Genomic DNA, 17,956 nt, shown 5'->3' on the forward strand with positions numbered 1-17,956 from the left:
CAAAACCCACTCCAGGCGGTCAAATGCTTCTCCACTAGCCACTTCTTCCTATGGCAGTGGGCCTATAGCCATAAGTCATCAATAGGGAACAGAGAGAAACTCTTCCATGTCTTCCCAACAATTTGCATGGATGGTAAGAACAGTACATATGTTCCTAAATACCTTTCTTGTAGAAAGCTAAAGGTTCAGAATCTCCACTATAAACTGTTCCAAAAAAATAATTCAGAATTTTCAAGTTCTCCACAGGTCTTTATTCAGCTTCCTTCTTCAGCAGCTCACTCTGTTACTGTTACCCATTACTTATGCAGACGAATTAACACAAGTATGTCCCTTAAAGATCAAGCTGCCAAGTCAAAGAGCAGCCATCCTGGCTAAAGGTTCATTGGCATGTTTTATACACGACTTTAGTTTTATTTTTCAGAAAAGCCAGAACTGAAGAGAGTCTTAATTTCCACATTTCATGTCTCTGCAATCTTAATTCAACTCACATCAATATACTTACAGAGAGAAAAGCTGCTTATGTCACCAGAAAAAAATTGCAAATCTCTTTTCAGATACTGCATTTCAAACCATTTCTTATCAGTTTGAGATTACAAACAACCTTTGTTTATCACTTAAGGACAATCCTACAGAAACTAGTCACATTCACTGACAGACACTGTAACTAAATAGTATTCAGACATGCCTAGATCTTCTTTTATAAAGAAGAAAAGCCTGCTTTTCCCAGCAATTATGTTTGATACATTTCTTTTGTGGTCACTTTAGGCAGACAAGACTACCAGTGGTAACTACTTTTAACTCTATTTCTGAGGCAAAATGCAGATCTTTCTGGCAACCTCATGATTTCTGTAAGGGCTTTGTTTTTGCATCTTGCCTCTTTCAATAGAAGCAGAAAACACAAATCAGTGGCTGAAAAACATGCAACTGCTGAGCAAAATTGTGCAAACCCACATGGCAGTATTATTCGATGAATGTAATCTATATGACTGGTCTAGTTATCACAGGAACAAAAGCATAGGAAGGTTAGTCTGCATCCACAAAGGCCACAGGCTTAAACCAGAAGATACCAACCCCCTCTTACATCCCAGACAGCAGGTCTAGCGCCTAGAAAGTACTTCTGTTCGAGCTATCTGACTCAAAAAGCAACTTTGAGGAAGGAATTCTATAGAGTAACTGTAAATTCACCAAATAAAAGGATTTTTAAAGCCGATGTAGAAGCACTAAAGAAAGGGTATCTGGGATTTTGGATAACTGCATGGTTACATTGATCTGACTTGATCATCCATCTAACACAACATCCATTATTTAAGAAGATATCCCAGTGTTGTTTTCTTTTTTTTTTTTTGTTCTTGCAACATAATCATGAGTAAGACATTCTGCATATTTGTAAAATACAGATGTTCTTGGAACATTAAGAATGATTTAGTTTATCATGTTCTGAGATTGGAATAAGCAAGCATCCTTAAACATCTCCCCAATTCAGAAGTATTAAGAGGGAAGCTTGCATGGCTTTCTTAAATTTCACATCAGTAAAAATCAAGACAAAACTCTATTTGGAAATACCTACAAATGCTTCACACAATTTCAACATCATTTACAGAATTCTTTGGAGGTCTACTTGTAATACTTTACAAGAAAACAGTTTTATCCAGTAACTTCACAGGCACTAAAAAGCATGTTCTAAATATTTTAAGTATGTAGACAGTAAATATACATATTAAGCATTCCCAGAGATTGGATTCTGGTCAGGCAAATGCAAAAAGTAAAGATAAGTACTGCTAGCCACAACGGCCTGCTATAACTTATTACTTATTTTCTCTCTTCCACAGATCACAGAACTCTCTGGAAGCTGTAAAATATCTTCATGCAAGCCATCATCTTCCATTTACATGTTAATTTCCAATGAAATAAAAAGACTGCTCATTTACTTCACCATGCTCCAGCATAAACAAGCAGCACCAAGAATCTACACATCCCAAGAGCAGTCTGTGAAACCTTACAAAAGAGATTAACCCATGCTTTTGTGACAGAACAGGGACTCAATTTTCAATGCAGCAGTACTCCAGAGATGGTATACTTCATTATTAACAGGGTACATCTCTACAAGAATAGATAGACTATCTTGCTCTGCTGCTCTGTTTTTTCAGAAACCACTAAAAACATTTAAGATTTTGCCTACTTTAAAGCATCACCGTCTCAAAATCAATTCAGAAATGATATGGACATCAAACAGCAAGTCCTTTAGGATTGCCTTTTCCGCTCTTTGTTATAAAGCGGCCAGAAAAGCAGAGCCCCGGTTCACAACCAGGCCTTTTTAGCTACCAGCTCGTAAATAAGAAGATGCTGTCTTGCCAAGAACTGCATATACTTGGCTCTAACACACACATGCCTGATATCATTTCAAAAATTAAAATCCCTTTCCCCACCAGAAAAAGAAAGAAGAAAACCAAAATCACCATCATAAACATTTCACACTTTCATTCCTCCCACCTCTCCCTCCAATCAAGTATGTGCTTGGGAACCCCTCCCTTTCACAAGCAATTATGGAACTGGAAAGAGTATCACAAACTTGGAAAGAAAGAACAGAACATGCAGGCATATGCACATCCTGCACCAGTCCCTGAACATTTATGAGTAACTTGCCATTTCACCCAATTTAGGATATTAGGCCTACTAAAGAAACACTTGGCAGTGCAATATGCTGATCCATTCTTAACATAATAACCTCATTCAACAGATTAAAGAGGTACATTTATACCTCGAATTCATTTGACTGCTACAGTAAATTATTTAACAAGTACTTAAAATACGTAGACATTAACTCATGGTTCCTTCTATTTTACTTTTACTTGACCTTATTTTGCATGAATGCAAGAAAATGAAACCATAAGAGCAGCAATTGCTCCTTTTCTCACCAGCAAGTCTGTTCAGTTGTTTCAGGTTTGTTTTTTCTGTTTTGTTTTGGGTTTTTTTTTTTAAGAACTAAGCCTTGTATGTTCTCATATACATGTATATAGATAGGCAGCATTCAGAATTTTAAACCAAATAATTTACCAAGAAATTAACCAAGATGTTCAGCAGATATTTCAAGTTAAGATCAGGTAAAGATTTTCACTACAGCTTATAACAAGCAAACAAGAATGCTGAATATAAACTTAATTCTTACTACAAAATCCTTGCTAGATTGCAAGGACACTCAGAGTTTGAGAACCCCATACTGCAAGTGACAAAGGGACAATGACAACTAACACCATGCACAAATTTCTACACACACAACAATCATGAAACTTCCCAAGTTTAGCGTGAGGTGTCCCTGCCCATGGCAGGGGTGTTGGAACTAGATGATCTTAAGGTCCTTTCCAGTCATAACTATTCTATGATTCTAAGCTGTTCTGCTTTGCCTTATGTGCTTTTCTATAGGGCAGGCATTGCTGCATGAAGCCTCATGAAACCCTAGAGGGAACAAAAACGTTCCACTTCTGTCAGAGTCAACCTAGAGGTAAGAATTAAAATGTTGTTTATAGTCCACAGACAAGCTTCCTCAGAGACATATGGAATCTTTTCACATGGTACAAAAACACATTATGATACTTTGACATATATATGCAGTAAAATTACCAAGCTGAAAATAATCTTCCAGGAAATCTAGAGAAGTTATTTTTATTACTATGCTTACCCCAACTCAGTGGTAATATAATGCCAAACAAGTCACTCACAATTTAGATTCTGCCTGAGAAGTTTTTGCTCATGCCTTTTTAAAAAGACAAGTATCTCAAAATTGCAGTTACAACAGGAAGTGAAAACAACCATACATGAGTTACCAGGTTAATTTTTAATCACCATCTTCCTTACAAGCTGTAACAGCACTAAATACATAGAAATATAAATTTAGTATGGTTGCATTTTTAATTACTTGATTTCTGCAGTTTCTTATATACAAGTTATGCCTGCCAGACATTACTTCTGTCTTCTATATACAACTGTCATGGAGGTGGGTGAAGCAAAGGTCAGAGGAAGCTTAAAAGACATTCATCCCTCTATATTGCACAGGGAGGTCAAAGTTACTGGGAAAACCTTAGAAGTTATTTCCATACCATACATTTGTTTACAATTTAAAGAAAAATACCATTTCTAAACCAAGCACAAGCAACTCTCAACAGATGCTAAATTCAGAAACTTAACACTATGCAATTAAAAGGACTACTGACTAGATACAGAAGCATGGAAGAAGATTAACACTCTGTTATCAGTAACTAGGACTGTTGTAATCTATAGACTCATGGGTCAAATAAAAGATCAACAGTGTCCGCAAACAAACGCTGTAACTTAGATTTGATTTGCATCTTCTAATCTTACAGGAATGCACCAAGTGTAACAAAAATAAGCATACACTAACAGCACCCTGAGCTGAAATTACCTTACCTGCATAACTCATCTTGAACAACTACACTGCAGTGTAGTGGTAAAAAATTCTGCTATTAAATGTATCAAGACAGTAAGACTATGGTTGAACATGTATCCACGTTTTCAGCAGCTTTCAGTACTGTCCCCAGTGCTTAGCCCAGTACCTTGATACTGTTGCTTAAGTGACGGCTGGAGCAGTTCGAATCTTGATTACACACGAAGAAATCAGAGCCCTGAAGAGTTCCTGCTGGATATCCATGCTAATTAGAACAACCCCCCACACACACCCAAAAAAGACATATAAACAGGAGGCTGGACAAGCACTTAAATCACACACAAGCTCAAACAATCTGCCTGGCCAAGTGGTTTAGCACACTTAAGCAGGACATTATAAAACACTTCACAACCAACTTCCAGCTGTTAGCAAATCTATACCTTACCAAAACTACTGTCTATAAATTATTGTTTTAACAGGCTGTGGGCCCTTCCATATCTTTGTTATGTCTAAAACAGTCTGTGGGCCCTTTCATATCTTTGTTATGTCTAAACTTACGGGATCTTCTGCTGCCTGTTTTAGCAATTTATAAAACTGTACTCCTCCACTGTATTCAAAAGAATGGATTATTCAAAAGTATATAAACAGCTGATCAAGATACCCCATAAGTTTTATTAAACATGAAGCACAGTTTTCTGAGAGTTTCATTAAAAAAAAAAAAAAACAAGCATCAGCGGTACCTACATTTGCTGCTCTTCAAAGATTACAGTCAGCTTAAAAAATGTGTTGAATTTCTAATCCTTGATGATAAACAAAACCTCAAACCGCTTTACTTCTTCCTACTCTGTACCCATTGCAGTTTGTACAACCCCAGCAAGGAAGGCTAATTGCAGAGTGGTTTGTTTAGGTACCCATTCTCTGCTGAATAACAGAGCTTAAACTGTTCTGGGCCATCCCTAACCCTGCACTGCAAGAGGAAACAAACTGACACAATGACTTCAAGCCTGAATGCCTGTGATACTTAAAACACGTGTCCTGACTGTCAAAGGTACTTAATATATGAAGCTCCACCAACACTAAACACCTCAAAAACACAAAGAAAAAAACACGACAACACACACTGGCCTAAGTGCCCAAATACAGACATACCTACATGTGAGTTTTTCACACTTAGCTCAGTGATGAATGTTTGGCTTCATACATGAAGCACATACGGAGCAACACTCAGACTGAAACATATTCCTGCCTTTATAGAGCCCCATTTAAATGGTCTTCTTGTTGTTGCAGTGGGGTTTTTTAAATAATCTCTACAGCATTATTTTAAATATACAGTAATAATGTTTAGGCTGAATGTACATTTTAACTTAAAATATTATGATAAGACTAGTGAAAAGTCTGGAAAATTACTAAATGAATTATTAAAAAAAAAAAAGGGTGAAACAACTTAGCTGAAGTCAAGATCCATCAGTTTAACTTAAGACTGTAGAGTAGAAAAAAAAAATTAAAAAAAGGAGTAATTCCTGACATGAAAAATAACACCAAAATAATTTAAAGAAATTGCAAAGAAAAATGGTGAACCAGTTTAGTGTGACTTTTTTACCTTAAAAAGTGTTCAATATTTTACTTTGCAAGAGCAAAAAAAAAATTACATTTCATTTAGTTATTAAAGCATAATACTGCATTTGAACTATTATAAACACCATTCTTGACCTCTACACAGTACCCAAGACAGAAGTCCTCGTTCAGTAGGTACTAACAAATCCATGAGGTAACTCACACTGAACTATCACAGGCAATACTCTAGCATTTGCACGCATGGGATCATTAAAATCCCTGCCTGCCAAACATTTATAACCTCTAAATCTCTCTCTTGAGAAAGTCTATCCAGCTTCAGTGGAAAATGAAGACTTTTCCACTGCAACCACAAACCAAACCCTGCATCAGAGACCAATAATGCACTATAGATGCTTGAAGGCTTGCACAAAATGAGCTGATAAGGGTTTCTACACCACAGCTGAGTGTGGAATATTTACTATCTTTGTTAGCAAATTCTAAAGGCACAGCAAGAGTTAAAGTGTTGCGAGACATTAAAGCCAGAAGGATGATCAGGTGCTCCAGTTTGATACCATAATTATACGGCACTTCCATCATGCAATTCCTAGCTGTGAATGCTTTAGAGCAGGCTACAAGAAATAAAGTGGTATCTCTAGTCACTCAAGAGCTCCTTCCATCTTAGCTTTAGGCTATGGTTTCTGGTACAATCGCATTCAGAATAAACTAGTTCCTTATTTACGGTGATCATTACCATGAAATAATTTATTGAATAATCTTACCCTTAGTCCCTGCTTAGTCTGCTGTTAAAGCATGCTCTTCCTTAATAGCATTGCCTTTGGTGACCTGAGTGCAGTAAATGAAAGGTATAGGCCCACTTCAAAAAAAATTTTTTCAGTCATTTGTTGAAATACAATACATATTGTATACAGCACATTTTAGTCTCATAAATTAATCAAGAAGAGAACCAGTGCATTAAATCAATGAGAATAGACACATCGTTCTCTTCTGTTTTTTTACATTTCACCTACACCAATCTGCAAATCCAGACCACAAATTATTCCCCAAAAGGTCATAGCAAGGATACACTTGCCATTATTACACTGATATCCAGGTATGTGTAGTCCTTTCTTCTAAAAGGACTTTACTAGCAATATTATTGTTTACAACTTGATCTACTTCCTAAACTGATAGATCTGAAAAGACTTATTTATTTTATTACCCTCTGTGAAGTGCACAGCTTTATTATAGGTGGGGTTTTGTAGCATAGGTATGCTGTTCATATGTCTACCTACACTTAAACAAGATGCATTAACATTTCAGGGGGGGTTGGGTGTTGGGATTTTTATCGGGGACAGAGGTGGTATTACTCTTTTCCCCTCCCATCCTCAAAACTTTGCTAGCTTCCCACTGACTGTTACAGTCATTACTCTGTTGTGGCATTATCTAGATCACAGTAATTTCTAAAGGCTGGAACACTTCACTACCAATATACAGACTAACAAACAGATTATTCTGATTTCCAGATTATCCTGTAAAGAATGCAAATCTTAAAATGGTAACAAAGATTTATTTTCAATATGAAATATTTTTAAACCTTTTGTTTTTACATATACATACACAGATGATTTAGTCTGCTTATACACTGACCGTTTCCAAAGAGCAGCCACAGCCTATAGTGCTAAGGAACATTTTCTGAAAAGCACATTATGAGCTAGAGAGATACATTTCTCAGCACCTCCAACAATCTGCCTTAAGTGCTAAATTACTGCTTTTATAACCCCCTGAAATCTGAATTCTGCCCATCTTTAAAAAACAGTGCAATACAAGCAGTGTAGCAATCCTTAGTTCAAGGTACACCATGGCATGCACAGAACTCATCTATAAAAGACATCAGAAAAAGGTCCATCTAAACAGTTATTGGCACCTACATTGGGCCAGCAGATACACAAGGTACAGGCTCTACATTCTACATTTTTCTTTACTTGGAGCAGAGAGCTGAAAGTCGATTCCACCAACAGCGGGTATTTTATTTCATCAGATGAAATGAGAAGCTGGACTTCTCAGCATGACACAACAGCAACCACGTTTTCTTTGCCGAAGCGCTCTTTTTATTCATGCGACTTGTCGTTACTGAGGGTAACTATGTTTTCAACTTCCATAAATAGCTAAATTGAAGATATGAAGAGACTTTTTGAACTCAACTTATGCAATTTTCAAATTGATGGCATAACTCTGAAGCAAGTTTAAAATCTGAAAAATGAGGAACAGCAACACTGCCCCTAGGATGCAAGTCCAGAAACACCACCATCTATGCTAAACCACCATAAATCCTTTTTTTTGAAGTATCTTCTAGAAATACCTCCCTTTTTCATCATGTATACAGAAGCAAGACCTACAGCAAACAAAAAGCCCATATAAACTCTGAAACAGCTTGGGGAAAAAAAAAAAAAAGTACATCAAAAATAACATTCAACTGAAATTTCCAGTTCTACTTTAATACGTTTGCCACATCTTATTAAGATCTTTGGGAAGTACTCAGTTACAGCTGTAAAAATCTCATCTGCACCTGTTCACCCTTCCTACTACTCACATACATGATGAAAATTGATCCAGTTTCCTGACTGTATTCTTGCTTTACAAGTTAGAATACTACTAGTTACTACTACTAGAGATTCTCAAAGGCTGTTCGCAAGTCTTTCAATTCTCACATTCAGTTTTAGTCTTCCAGCCCTTCCACAGACTTAGTAACAAGCTAAAACATACATCCTATACAGAAAACATTCCCTCCCCTCTTCCTTCCTTTAGCTGTAAAGGGATCTTCTAATAAAAATTTCTCTTGAAAAATAAAATTGTGAGATTGTCAGATAATAAAGAATATCTTTATGACGATTTTCTGTGTTTATCATCACCATCACCTTTTCCTCATTTCTGTTTTTTGCTTCACTGTTGGATGAAATGCACAAGCAGGTGGAAAAAAAAAAATCTTGCATCAGACTAAAAAATGAAAGCAACTCCATGGAAAATGCTGTCAAGGACAGGGAGGCAGTTATTAGCTCTCTTATCCTTCACTCACAAAAACTGCTTTTGAGTAATGGTAAACAACATTTGAGATTAAGTTAAAATAATTCAGTTAGAGCAGCCTTTATAAAGGCTGCAAAATACATAGATTTTTTTAAGATTTTACCTCACGGGTAACTTAAGACTTACACAAGTCCGTACAAAATCTTACTGCAAGCATCCAAAGCACAATAAAGTATAGTCTAGGAGAGATATAAAACTGATTTTGAATAACTATAAATATACGAAAGAATTCACTGCAGTATAAGTATTTCCCCATACTTAAGTTTCAAAAGCATAAAAAAAACTTTTTCTACATTTCTAGAGATGAAACACTAAGCTCAAAAGATCATATCTAAAACTGACATGATTTAATAACTGTACTAATAAATCAAGGTAACTAATGCAAAACCAAGAAACTATATGAGAATCACACACTAAAATGAATCCATACCATGATTCAAGCTAAGAAAATAGAAAGTGACCTACATTTTTGCAGATGGAAATATTAGAAGGGAGGATGAATCTACAAACATACAAATATTTATGGCATACCACACAAGCTGACGGCAGACTAGTCAGGAGAACTCGGGGTGGTGGTTTTCTTTGCATTTGATTTTTGGTTGGGCTGTTTTTCTTTGTTTTTTAAATAGAGAAACTAACAGTATTATTTGTATCCTCCCTTTAATAAAGTTTGTAAATTAATTTTCCATACAGCATTCTGCCAAGCATCTCCTTTTTTGTTAATCTTTACCATGACTTGAAATAAATACATATTAAAGCAATCATTCATACCAGGGAAATAAAGGTTACAGTTTTCAAAGAGGATACACTTCACACTGTCTATATTTAAAAGGCTGATATGCCCTGATAACAGGCGTAGAAAGAGCTGCAAATGGTGTACAAAAAACTGAACAGGGCTAAAGTCTTAAAGATACTGGCACATCTTTAAACACAATTATATACAAGTTTAAGGAAAGCTGAGAGTTAATCTAAACCAGGCATTACATGGGTCAGCTGCTTTTTCAAAGGCACATTATATGGAATTTCACAGCTTCTTCACTGGCCCAGTTATGTCATCACTTACTTCTTTCTTCTACCTTCTTCCTTGCCAGGTTTATAATCACTGGGGATGTATTGATATGAATCTTCAGTGATGTATACATGTGTATGCACATGAGACAGAGAAATTAGGATTTTACATGTTTACAATATACCTGCTTCTTAACTGTTTATGTACTTTTACAATACACTACCCTTTGTCTCCTGTAGAAGAGGGAATAATCTAACAAACAAAAACCTTTCTAGAGAACTCTAATTAAGAGAAATCCAATGGCCAGAAAAGTCAGAGGCCAAGCAGAACAGCATAGCTTGCACTACCTTTAATGAGCAATGAGGTCTAAGCTCCGGACCAAAAGAAATTCCAGTCAAGATCACAATACAGTTAATACCTCACCCTGTCATCCCATGGAACAGGAAACAGAAGCAATGGCACTAAGTTTTTAATGTTACACATATACAGGGAGAACTGCTGCTGTAAATTATCTGATTGGACAAAAGTGACCTGACTGCTACTGCCATGCAAAAAAAAAAAAAAACCACAATTATTTTTGGTCTCCATTTAATAGAGTCATATCCTGCTCTGTGTAAAGAATCTAAATGATTTTCCAACAGCAGCTAAACAAAAGTGTAGTCTACCTGGAGATGACACAAAGACACAACGCGCATGGGAGAAGAAAGGATATGATCTTTGGCTAGCTAAATAACAGAGGAAGAAGGTATTTCTGGCTATTGTTACCCTGAGGGATTTAAGTATTCTGGAAAAACTACCAATCGTGACAAACAGCTAACATATGCTCTTAAAATCAGGGTACAGTCACATGCTAGATGTCATTTTCCAAAACAATGAGTATCAATGAGCTTATGATCCTCTTACTCAACCCTGAAAGCTTAAGAAGCTTTGGTTGGATGCTTGGTTAGAAAAAAACAGCAACACACAGAACACCACCAAACACAAACAGGACACATGAAGAGCAGAATTAATGTCCTGCTGTAGAAAGATCAAAGGAAGGAAAATGAAAAAAACATTTGAGAAAATTCACTGCTAGTAGCATACTGGTGATACTGTGGGCTTTAACACCTCAATCTGTCTTCTACCACCTTCATGTACTTATTGACTAAAAAACAATCAGAATGAAACAGTTGGGACTTGTCTTCTAGCACTTCTGGAAGACAAGCTGCTACTCATTATAGCTCTCTGGCATCTTAGACATGATGAAAGCCACTAAGGCAGTCAACACCTCATGATCAACATAATCAGATACTGCTGATAGAATTAGTATTTTCAACAGTAAGAATCAAGCCTCTTCCAGCAACCTCTTTTGGTTTGTTTTTTTTTAATAAACTTTGGCCACTGATATTACTCCTGATTTAAGATATGGCACCAAGATGATACTTAAGAAGCACTTCACCTCCCATTGCTATCCCATTTCCCCCCCCATGTAGGTGTTTACTGCCTTATTTCCACCCTACAGCCCCCCCCCCCAAGTCTTCAGATTTTCTTCTCTGTCCTCTCCCACATTCTCAAGACAAGCTGTTTATCTTAAAGTTACTTCTATTAATGTAGCTGTTGCTTAGACAAGAAGTTCTCAGGGAGAACCACCACAGTATTGCTGTCCATTTGTAAATGCATGTAACAAGAGATTCTCAATACAGTGAGGAATTTCCACACATAATATCGAAGAATTGCACTCTAGAACCACTGTTCAGATCACTTCAGCCTGCACATGCAAGGACCTTTCAAAGCTGACACAGCTTCTCTGCAAACACTGTCAAAGAAATAAGACTACTGACATGCACATACTACTTACTAGGACCAGCCAATGGCCATTTATCTGAAAAAGTGCAAGTGGGAGAACATGTGCAGTTTCTTACTATGACTACAGAGAATCAGCACATCAAATTCAAAGGCTCACTACTCCTCCACAGGCCTGAGCGGCTCTCGCAATGGATTAATACTTTGAAGCAAAACCACCAAGACCAAAAGTGCCCCAAGTTCAATTTAAAGAGCCACAACAGTGTGGCTGAACCTCCCTTTTCCCACCATACTCATTTGCTTAAAGCGTTGCTTGGCTGTCAAAGAGAAGGTTTCTACATACACCACAGACTCACAACTGGTTCAACCTGAGTAAAGGCAATACTTGAAAAAGAGAAGCTGAAGCAGGATGAAGTCCAGGCTTGTAAAAAAAAAAAAAAAAACAAACCTAAGAATAAATATTATTTCAATATGATAAATAATCTAAACTACAATCACTACTATCATACCCACATTCCACAGTATTCTTTTGTCTTCCTCTATACAATGGGAAGACACACTGTCGCAGATTGTTAAACACAATTTACCCACGCAGTAGTTTCAGAGCATAATCAATACAACCCACCCCCTCAAGAGAAAAACAAGTATTTTAATATAATACCTACATGCGCTGGGACCTGAGAAATAATATTTCTAATTAGACACAAACATCACACTACTTCATTTCACAGAATGGCTGTAACGAGACCTGCAAGTTTGCAAAACAAGCTATCAGGCAATCTATCTTTAATAAAGTTACAAGCAGTCTTACCTTTCATCCTCACCATCTACCAGAGGTGTCGTCAATGGCAGCACCTTCAGTGGAAAGAGGGAAGCAGAGGATGGCACATTGCTGCTACCGCCATCCGAAACGGCCGACGCTCCAACACCACTCTCACCACTGGCAGCTTGAGGTAAACCCACCAAGGAAGGCTCTGTAGGGCGCCTGCCATCTTCAATTTGGCTTACAACGGACTGAACTAGTGACTGTGCAGGGAACTGGGTAGAGCTTAGCGGCATCTGCTGTGGCACACTCTGTGCCACTGGCATACCTATACTTGTTGATATCAAGGGAGGCTGACTAACACTTTGAGACAAATTCCCATTCTGCACAGCCGAAGCTTGTGTTATGTTCTGTGGCTGTCCCAAACCTATAGAAGCAGAAGGTATGCCAGGAGGCACAGCTGAACCAGCTTGAGTTGGTGCAGGAACAGTACTAGCAGAAGGTATAGGGCTAACTGCAGGTAGCTGCTGGCCAGTCATCCCTTGGACAACAGATTCCACTCCTTGTGCCTGTGGCTGTACAGGTAACAAAGTGCTTTGCTGAGCTATGACCATTTGCTGAGGAAGGCCTGAAGCGCTAGCCTGTAATCCCTGCTGCATTATTCCTGTCTGCACAGGCTGCACTACTTGTGAAGATGGAGGAGCAGCCGTTGACGGCATAACTGGAGGTGGAATTTGGTTTGCAGCAGATGGTGGTTGCACCACAGCAGCTACACTCCCTTGCTGCCCAACATTCAGCATTTGACCACTGGTACCTACACCTGGTATTGCTGCTGGAGCATGTGCAACAGGCTGAGCTGGGGCAGCGGCTGGATGTGCTTGTACTGAAGGCTGCATGCCCTGTGCCTGGGCAACGGGAACCGGTTGCCCTGCTCCTACTCCTGCAGAACTAGGCTGCATGGCAGGGGCTGGAGTCTGAAGGATCTGCTGATGCTGAATGTAGTCTGGCACAGCCCCTGTCACGGAGTTTTGGTTCATCGACTTAACATGACCTGTGGCCATCTGTGTAGGAACTGTCTGTTGCTGCTGCTGCTGTTGTCCATACTGCAACTGCTGCTGCTGCACAACCGGCAAAGTCTGCACAGGCGGCGCTGGCTGAGAATATGGTAGCTGCTGTTGAGCCATACTTTGAATGCCAGGCTGCTGGTGGCCCATAGATGGGGATACACCTAGTATATTAACTGGGGCTGGCTGAACCCCAGTAACAGTGGTTAGACTGGCCTGTGCAGGAGGCTGGACCCCTGGCTTCTGCTGTGGATAGTTTACTTCTTGAGAATGCAGCTGGACTTGTGCAAGCTGTGATTGAGAAACACTCTGTGGTATACTTGATGCTGGAATTGCCGGAGGAGCAGCACTGCTAAAATCCATCTGCTGTGGACCCACACCTTGAAATGCTTGCTGCTGTACCACAGGAGGTGCTCCCATTTCTCCACTTCCCACACTTTCTGTATAGTGACTCAGTGTGCTTACATTGCTGCTAACAGAACTCCCACTGGTGCTCTCCCTTTCAGAAGTCACTTCAAGCGGGTTTTGTTTTATTGTCTCTACTGCTTTGTTTACTGCTACTCCTTCAGAAACTGCAACGGTGTTTTCTTTATCATAGAATTCAGTGCATGTCCATCTACCTTTTTTGAAAGGTTCAGAACTAGAATCTAATTTTACAACCCTAAACCTTGACGTGCCAGATGCAGGCTGCTGCTGGCTTGATCCAACTGCCATTCCTGCAGTTGGATTAGTAACATTGTTAATGACACTAGAGGAAGCACTCGTACCATTGCCAACACCACTCAAGATATTCACATTAACATTGCTGCCAGTTCCAGACAAAGCATTTACATTAGCAGTACTCGTGATGTTGCTCAAGTTTATAGTACCAATCACACCACCTGCCACACTAGAACTACCACTACCCATATTATTTAAGGTACTAGTTCCGGTAGCAGGACTTACACCTAAATTTCCAGGAGTACTTGTAGTGCGGATATTAGACACGACAGATGCCGGAGAACCAGTGGATGATGCAGCAGAAACTGGTGCAGTTGATATAACATTGTCAGAGCTTCCAGTTGTTGACAGTTTTCTAAATGATGGACTGGGCGGTGGTCCTCCGGAAACTGGGGCACTGCCCACCCCAGGATGTGACGGATGGTGGTGTCCATGATGGTGGTGGTGAAGATGGTGGTGGTGATGAACATGATGGGGGTGAACACTTCCATTGATCACAACACTCTGCTGTGGGTGATGAGGCAGAGGAGCATGCTGCTGAGGAAGATGAGGCTGGTTTGGAGAAACAGCCCCAGGAGTCTCTGCCTCTTGGAAGTTATTTAAAGTCTCTTCAGAAGAGCTCCTCTCAGGTTCTCCCAAGTCAGTGGCCCTGGATAAAGAAACATCCAAGATTTCCGAAGATGACAGATCTTCAGTGTGGGACTCATCCAGGTCATCATAGCTCTCTGTATCCTCAGCTATGCTGTTATTAGAGCTCATACTAGCTGATATTTGAGCAGGGGTCACACTGGTGATTTGGAAGCCACTTTTCTTTTTCATTTGAGCTCCGGTCTGTGCAAGAGGCTGTGGCTGGAGCTGAGACTGCGAGAGGAGGTTCAGGCTTTGTGGAGGAGGGGGTGTCGGCTGTGGACCCGCTGATGAAGATGCTGCAGGAGACAGAGGCGGCGGCTGGACCAGCAAAGGTGGCTGATAATCCTCGGCAGAGAGGGCAGCGCTCCCAACGCCGGTACCTGGTGCAGTGGGAGCAGTAACGCAGCTGCTGCCGCTGCTACTGCTGCTACCCCTTCTAGGAAACATTGCCGGGTGCGCCATCTTCCTAGCACTAATGTCTGCGGCTGAGTCAGGCTGGTGCATTGTATCGGGTGTATTTTAAGAGTGCAATCCCCCGGTATGGAGAGAGACAGACACACACACACACACACACACACACAGTTAGCTTTGCGCTCACGGCAGGGCAGAGAGAAACCACGCACAACCCCCCCGGCTCCCGCAGAGCATGGGCTAAGGCACCTCGGCACCGCCGCTAACCACCCCCCTCCCCTCAGAGACAGAGAGGGGGCGAGGACCGGTCCTCCACCGCCTATAGATTAGCGCCTCTGAATGTGACACTTTCAATCCTCCGCCATTCACTTTCTTTCTCCCTCTCGCCCCCCCCCCCCCCTTTTGATTGCCACCACCACCCCCTTCCTCAGCCGCCACCGCCCCCGCCCACCGACTGCGCCTCTCCCGGGGGTGGGCAGGGGCCGGAGGAAATGCCGGTGGCCCTGGGGGCGAGCCCCTTCCTCCCCGCGGCTCGCCGGCAGCCGGCAGAACCGCCCTCGCCGCGGCTGGCGCCACCGGGCCGCCGCCTCTTTCTCCTCGGCGGGGTGAGGGCAGCCGGCAGACCCTCAGGGCAGCCCAGCGGGGCAGACGGCGCCCCTCGCCATCACTGCTGTAGTAGTAGTAGTAGAAGAGCGCAGATACGTACAGGACTGGCGCACAGGAGGGCGGCAGCGGTAGGCTGAGCCGGGCAGGGACATCCCCGTCAGTGGCAGCCATGGAGCTGAATCATTTTGGGTATTAAAAAGACGGAATAAGGAGAAAAGAAAAGCAGCAGCAGCAGCAGCCCAACAAGAGAGTCCATCAAAAGGAGGGAGGAAGGGCGAGCCAGCCAGGCAGCCTCTCTCTCCTCCCTCTGTGTCTGGCTGTCTCTGGAGAAGGCTCCCCTCCGCACGCTCTTCCTTCCCCCTCCGTCTCCTCCCCCTTTATAACAGGCGGCACCCGCTCTTCCTCTGCAGCACCGCGCCTGGGAGCAGTCCTCCTCCCGCGTGTGCGCCTGCCCCGTCCTTTCTTCCCCACGGGTCGGTGGCGGCCGCCCTACCGCCGGGTCTGTCCCCCGCCCGGCCCCGTCTCCTCACGGAGCGCTGGAGGAGGGCGCTGCGCGGGCTGCGGGGGGAGGGGAATGCTCGCTAAAGGGGAGGGCGGGCGAGAGACAACGTAAGATGGCGGCAGCCGCCGCGCATGCGCGCCCCGCTGGCAGACATAAAGCCCGTCTGGCCGAGGCCGGCGGAAATGGGTTCGGTTTGCGTGGCGGAAATTACCGAGCGGCGCCGAGCCCGTGGAGGGGGAAGGAGGTTTTATCCCCATGTGGCGGCACTCCGGGATGGTTAGGGGGCGCCGGGCGGGCGCAGGGCTTCCTCCCTCTCTACTTCCGTCCTTCCTTCCTTCCTTCCTTTCCCTCGGCCCTCCCTGCCTCTCCTTCGGGCCCGCAGCATGACTGTGCCTCACATGACCTCCTGCTGCCGCCTCCCTCCCCCTCGCTTCAGCTCCGTTGCAGATTTATTCAAGTTGTTCATCACCTTCTTCTTCCTCCCCTCCCTCGGTCCAGAATATTCCTGCCCGTTCCTTCCCCCCGCGCACGGGGAAAGCGGGGGTGCCTCCCTCGGAAGCTGCCTTCCCCTTTGTGTTTCCCCGTCCGCCGACGGGGGTCGCGGCGGGTGACTCCTCACGCCCCGACATGGCCGCTGCGCATCACCGATCCCCAGCCGCTGGCAGGGCATGAGGTGTGGTTCCGGTGGCGGGGGCAACGACGCCCGGCGGGTCAGGTGAAATCGTTTATCTGCATTCACAAGGGAGACGTATGAGTGACAAGCAGCTTCAGATGAGAGGAAAACCACCTGAGAGCTGCTCTGAAAATGGTGCTGTTCAGCGGTATTTTCAAGTTGCTAAATAGAATTGAGGTGAAACCTTTCGACCTTCCCACACTGTTTCCGTGTCAGCATCCCACAGGTCGAGAGACTGCGTGGGCCTCTCCAGAGCCAAATGGCAAAGCTTGATGCACCTACCATGTCAGGGCTATTCCAGGTCTCCCTGGTCACAAACTGAGCTGCCTCTCATTGCAGAGCAATGACCACGAGATCTCTGAAGATGCTCGATGTGTGCATGTCTGCCAGATTTTCCTTCATGTCCTTGCAGCTGTTGGCACACACACGCAGCTGCCCAGCAGGTAGGCAGGTATCTCATGGCTGCACAAACCCAACATTCTCACCATCAGCGTTATGTCACCTGTCCCATCAACAAGACCCTCTCCAGGGGCTCTTTCAGAGCAAAATTAGTTGGATATCTCACATTCTTACAAAGAGGGGTACAGGTTTATGCTCTCCGCCCCTTTTTCTCCAGCAGCTTGGTGTGCACCAGTGCCCAGAAAGCTGCTCATGTTCTCACCACCTGGCAGCACGCCCTTGTCTCCAAACACACATCCTTGAGTGGAGGTCTCAAATCACCGCTTTGAACTGTCTGGTTTCCATAGAACGATAAAATGCTCA

General features: G+C 42.4%; 1 protein-coding gene across 11 annotated transcripts in view; it reads right to left on the reverse strand.

Annotated features, from left to right (window-relative positions):
• TSC22D1 (TSC22 domain family member 1) overlaps positions 1-16,660 on the reverse strand; it is a 94,133-nt gene extending 77,473 nt beyond the window's left edge. For 5 of the 11 annotated variants that reach the window (XR_009744110.1, XR_009744109.1, XR_009744111.1 and 2 more), the window contains exon 1: positions 12,637-15,785. Coding sequence is in view for 5 of the 11 variants with exons in the window: in XM_061457304.1 (XP_061313288.1) it covers positions 12,637-15,506 (2,870 nt within the window). In the remaining 6 variants the exon portion in view is untranslated. Of the gene's footprint in view, positions 1-12,636; positions 15,787-16,119 lie in introns of those variants that run through there. The other 6 variants (XR_009744106.1, XR_009744107.1, XR_009744108.1 and 3 more) reach the window with 3 other exon arrangements.
• Between the last annotated feature and the right edge of the window lie 1,296 nt (positions 16,661-17,956).

This window comes from Pezoporus flaviventris, unplaced genomic scaffold (assembly GCF_033815535.1).
Source record: "Pezoporus flaviventris isolate CSIRO_AGI_PZ_B2104156 unplaced genomic scaffold, CSIRO_AGI_Pfla_v1 ptg000025l, whole genome shotgun sequence".
In the NCBI taxonomy this organism is placed as follows: Eukaryota; Metazoa; Chordata; class Aves; order Psittaciformes; family Psittacidae; genus Pezoporus; species Pezoporus flaviventris.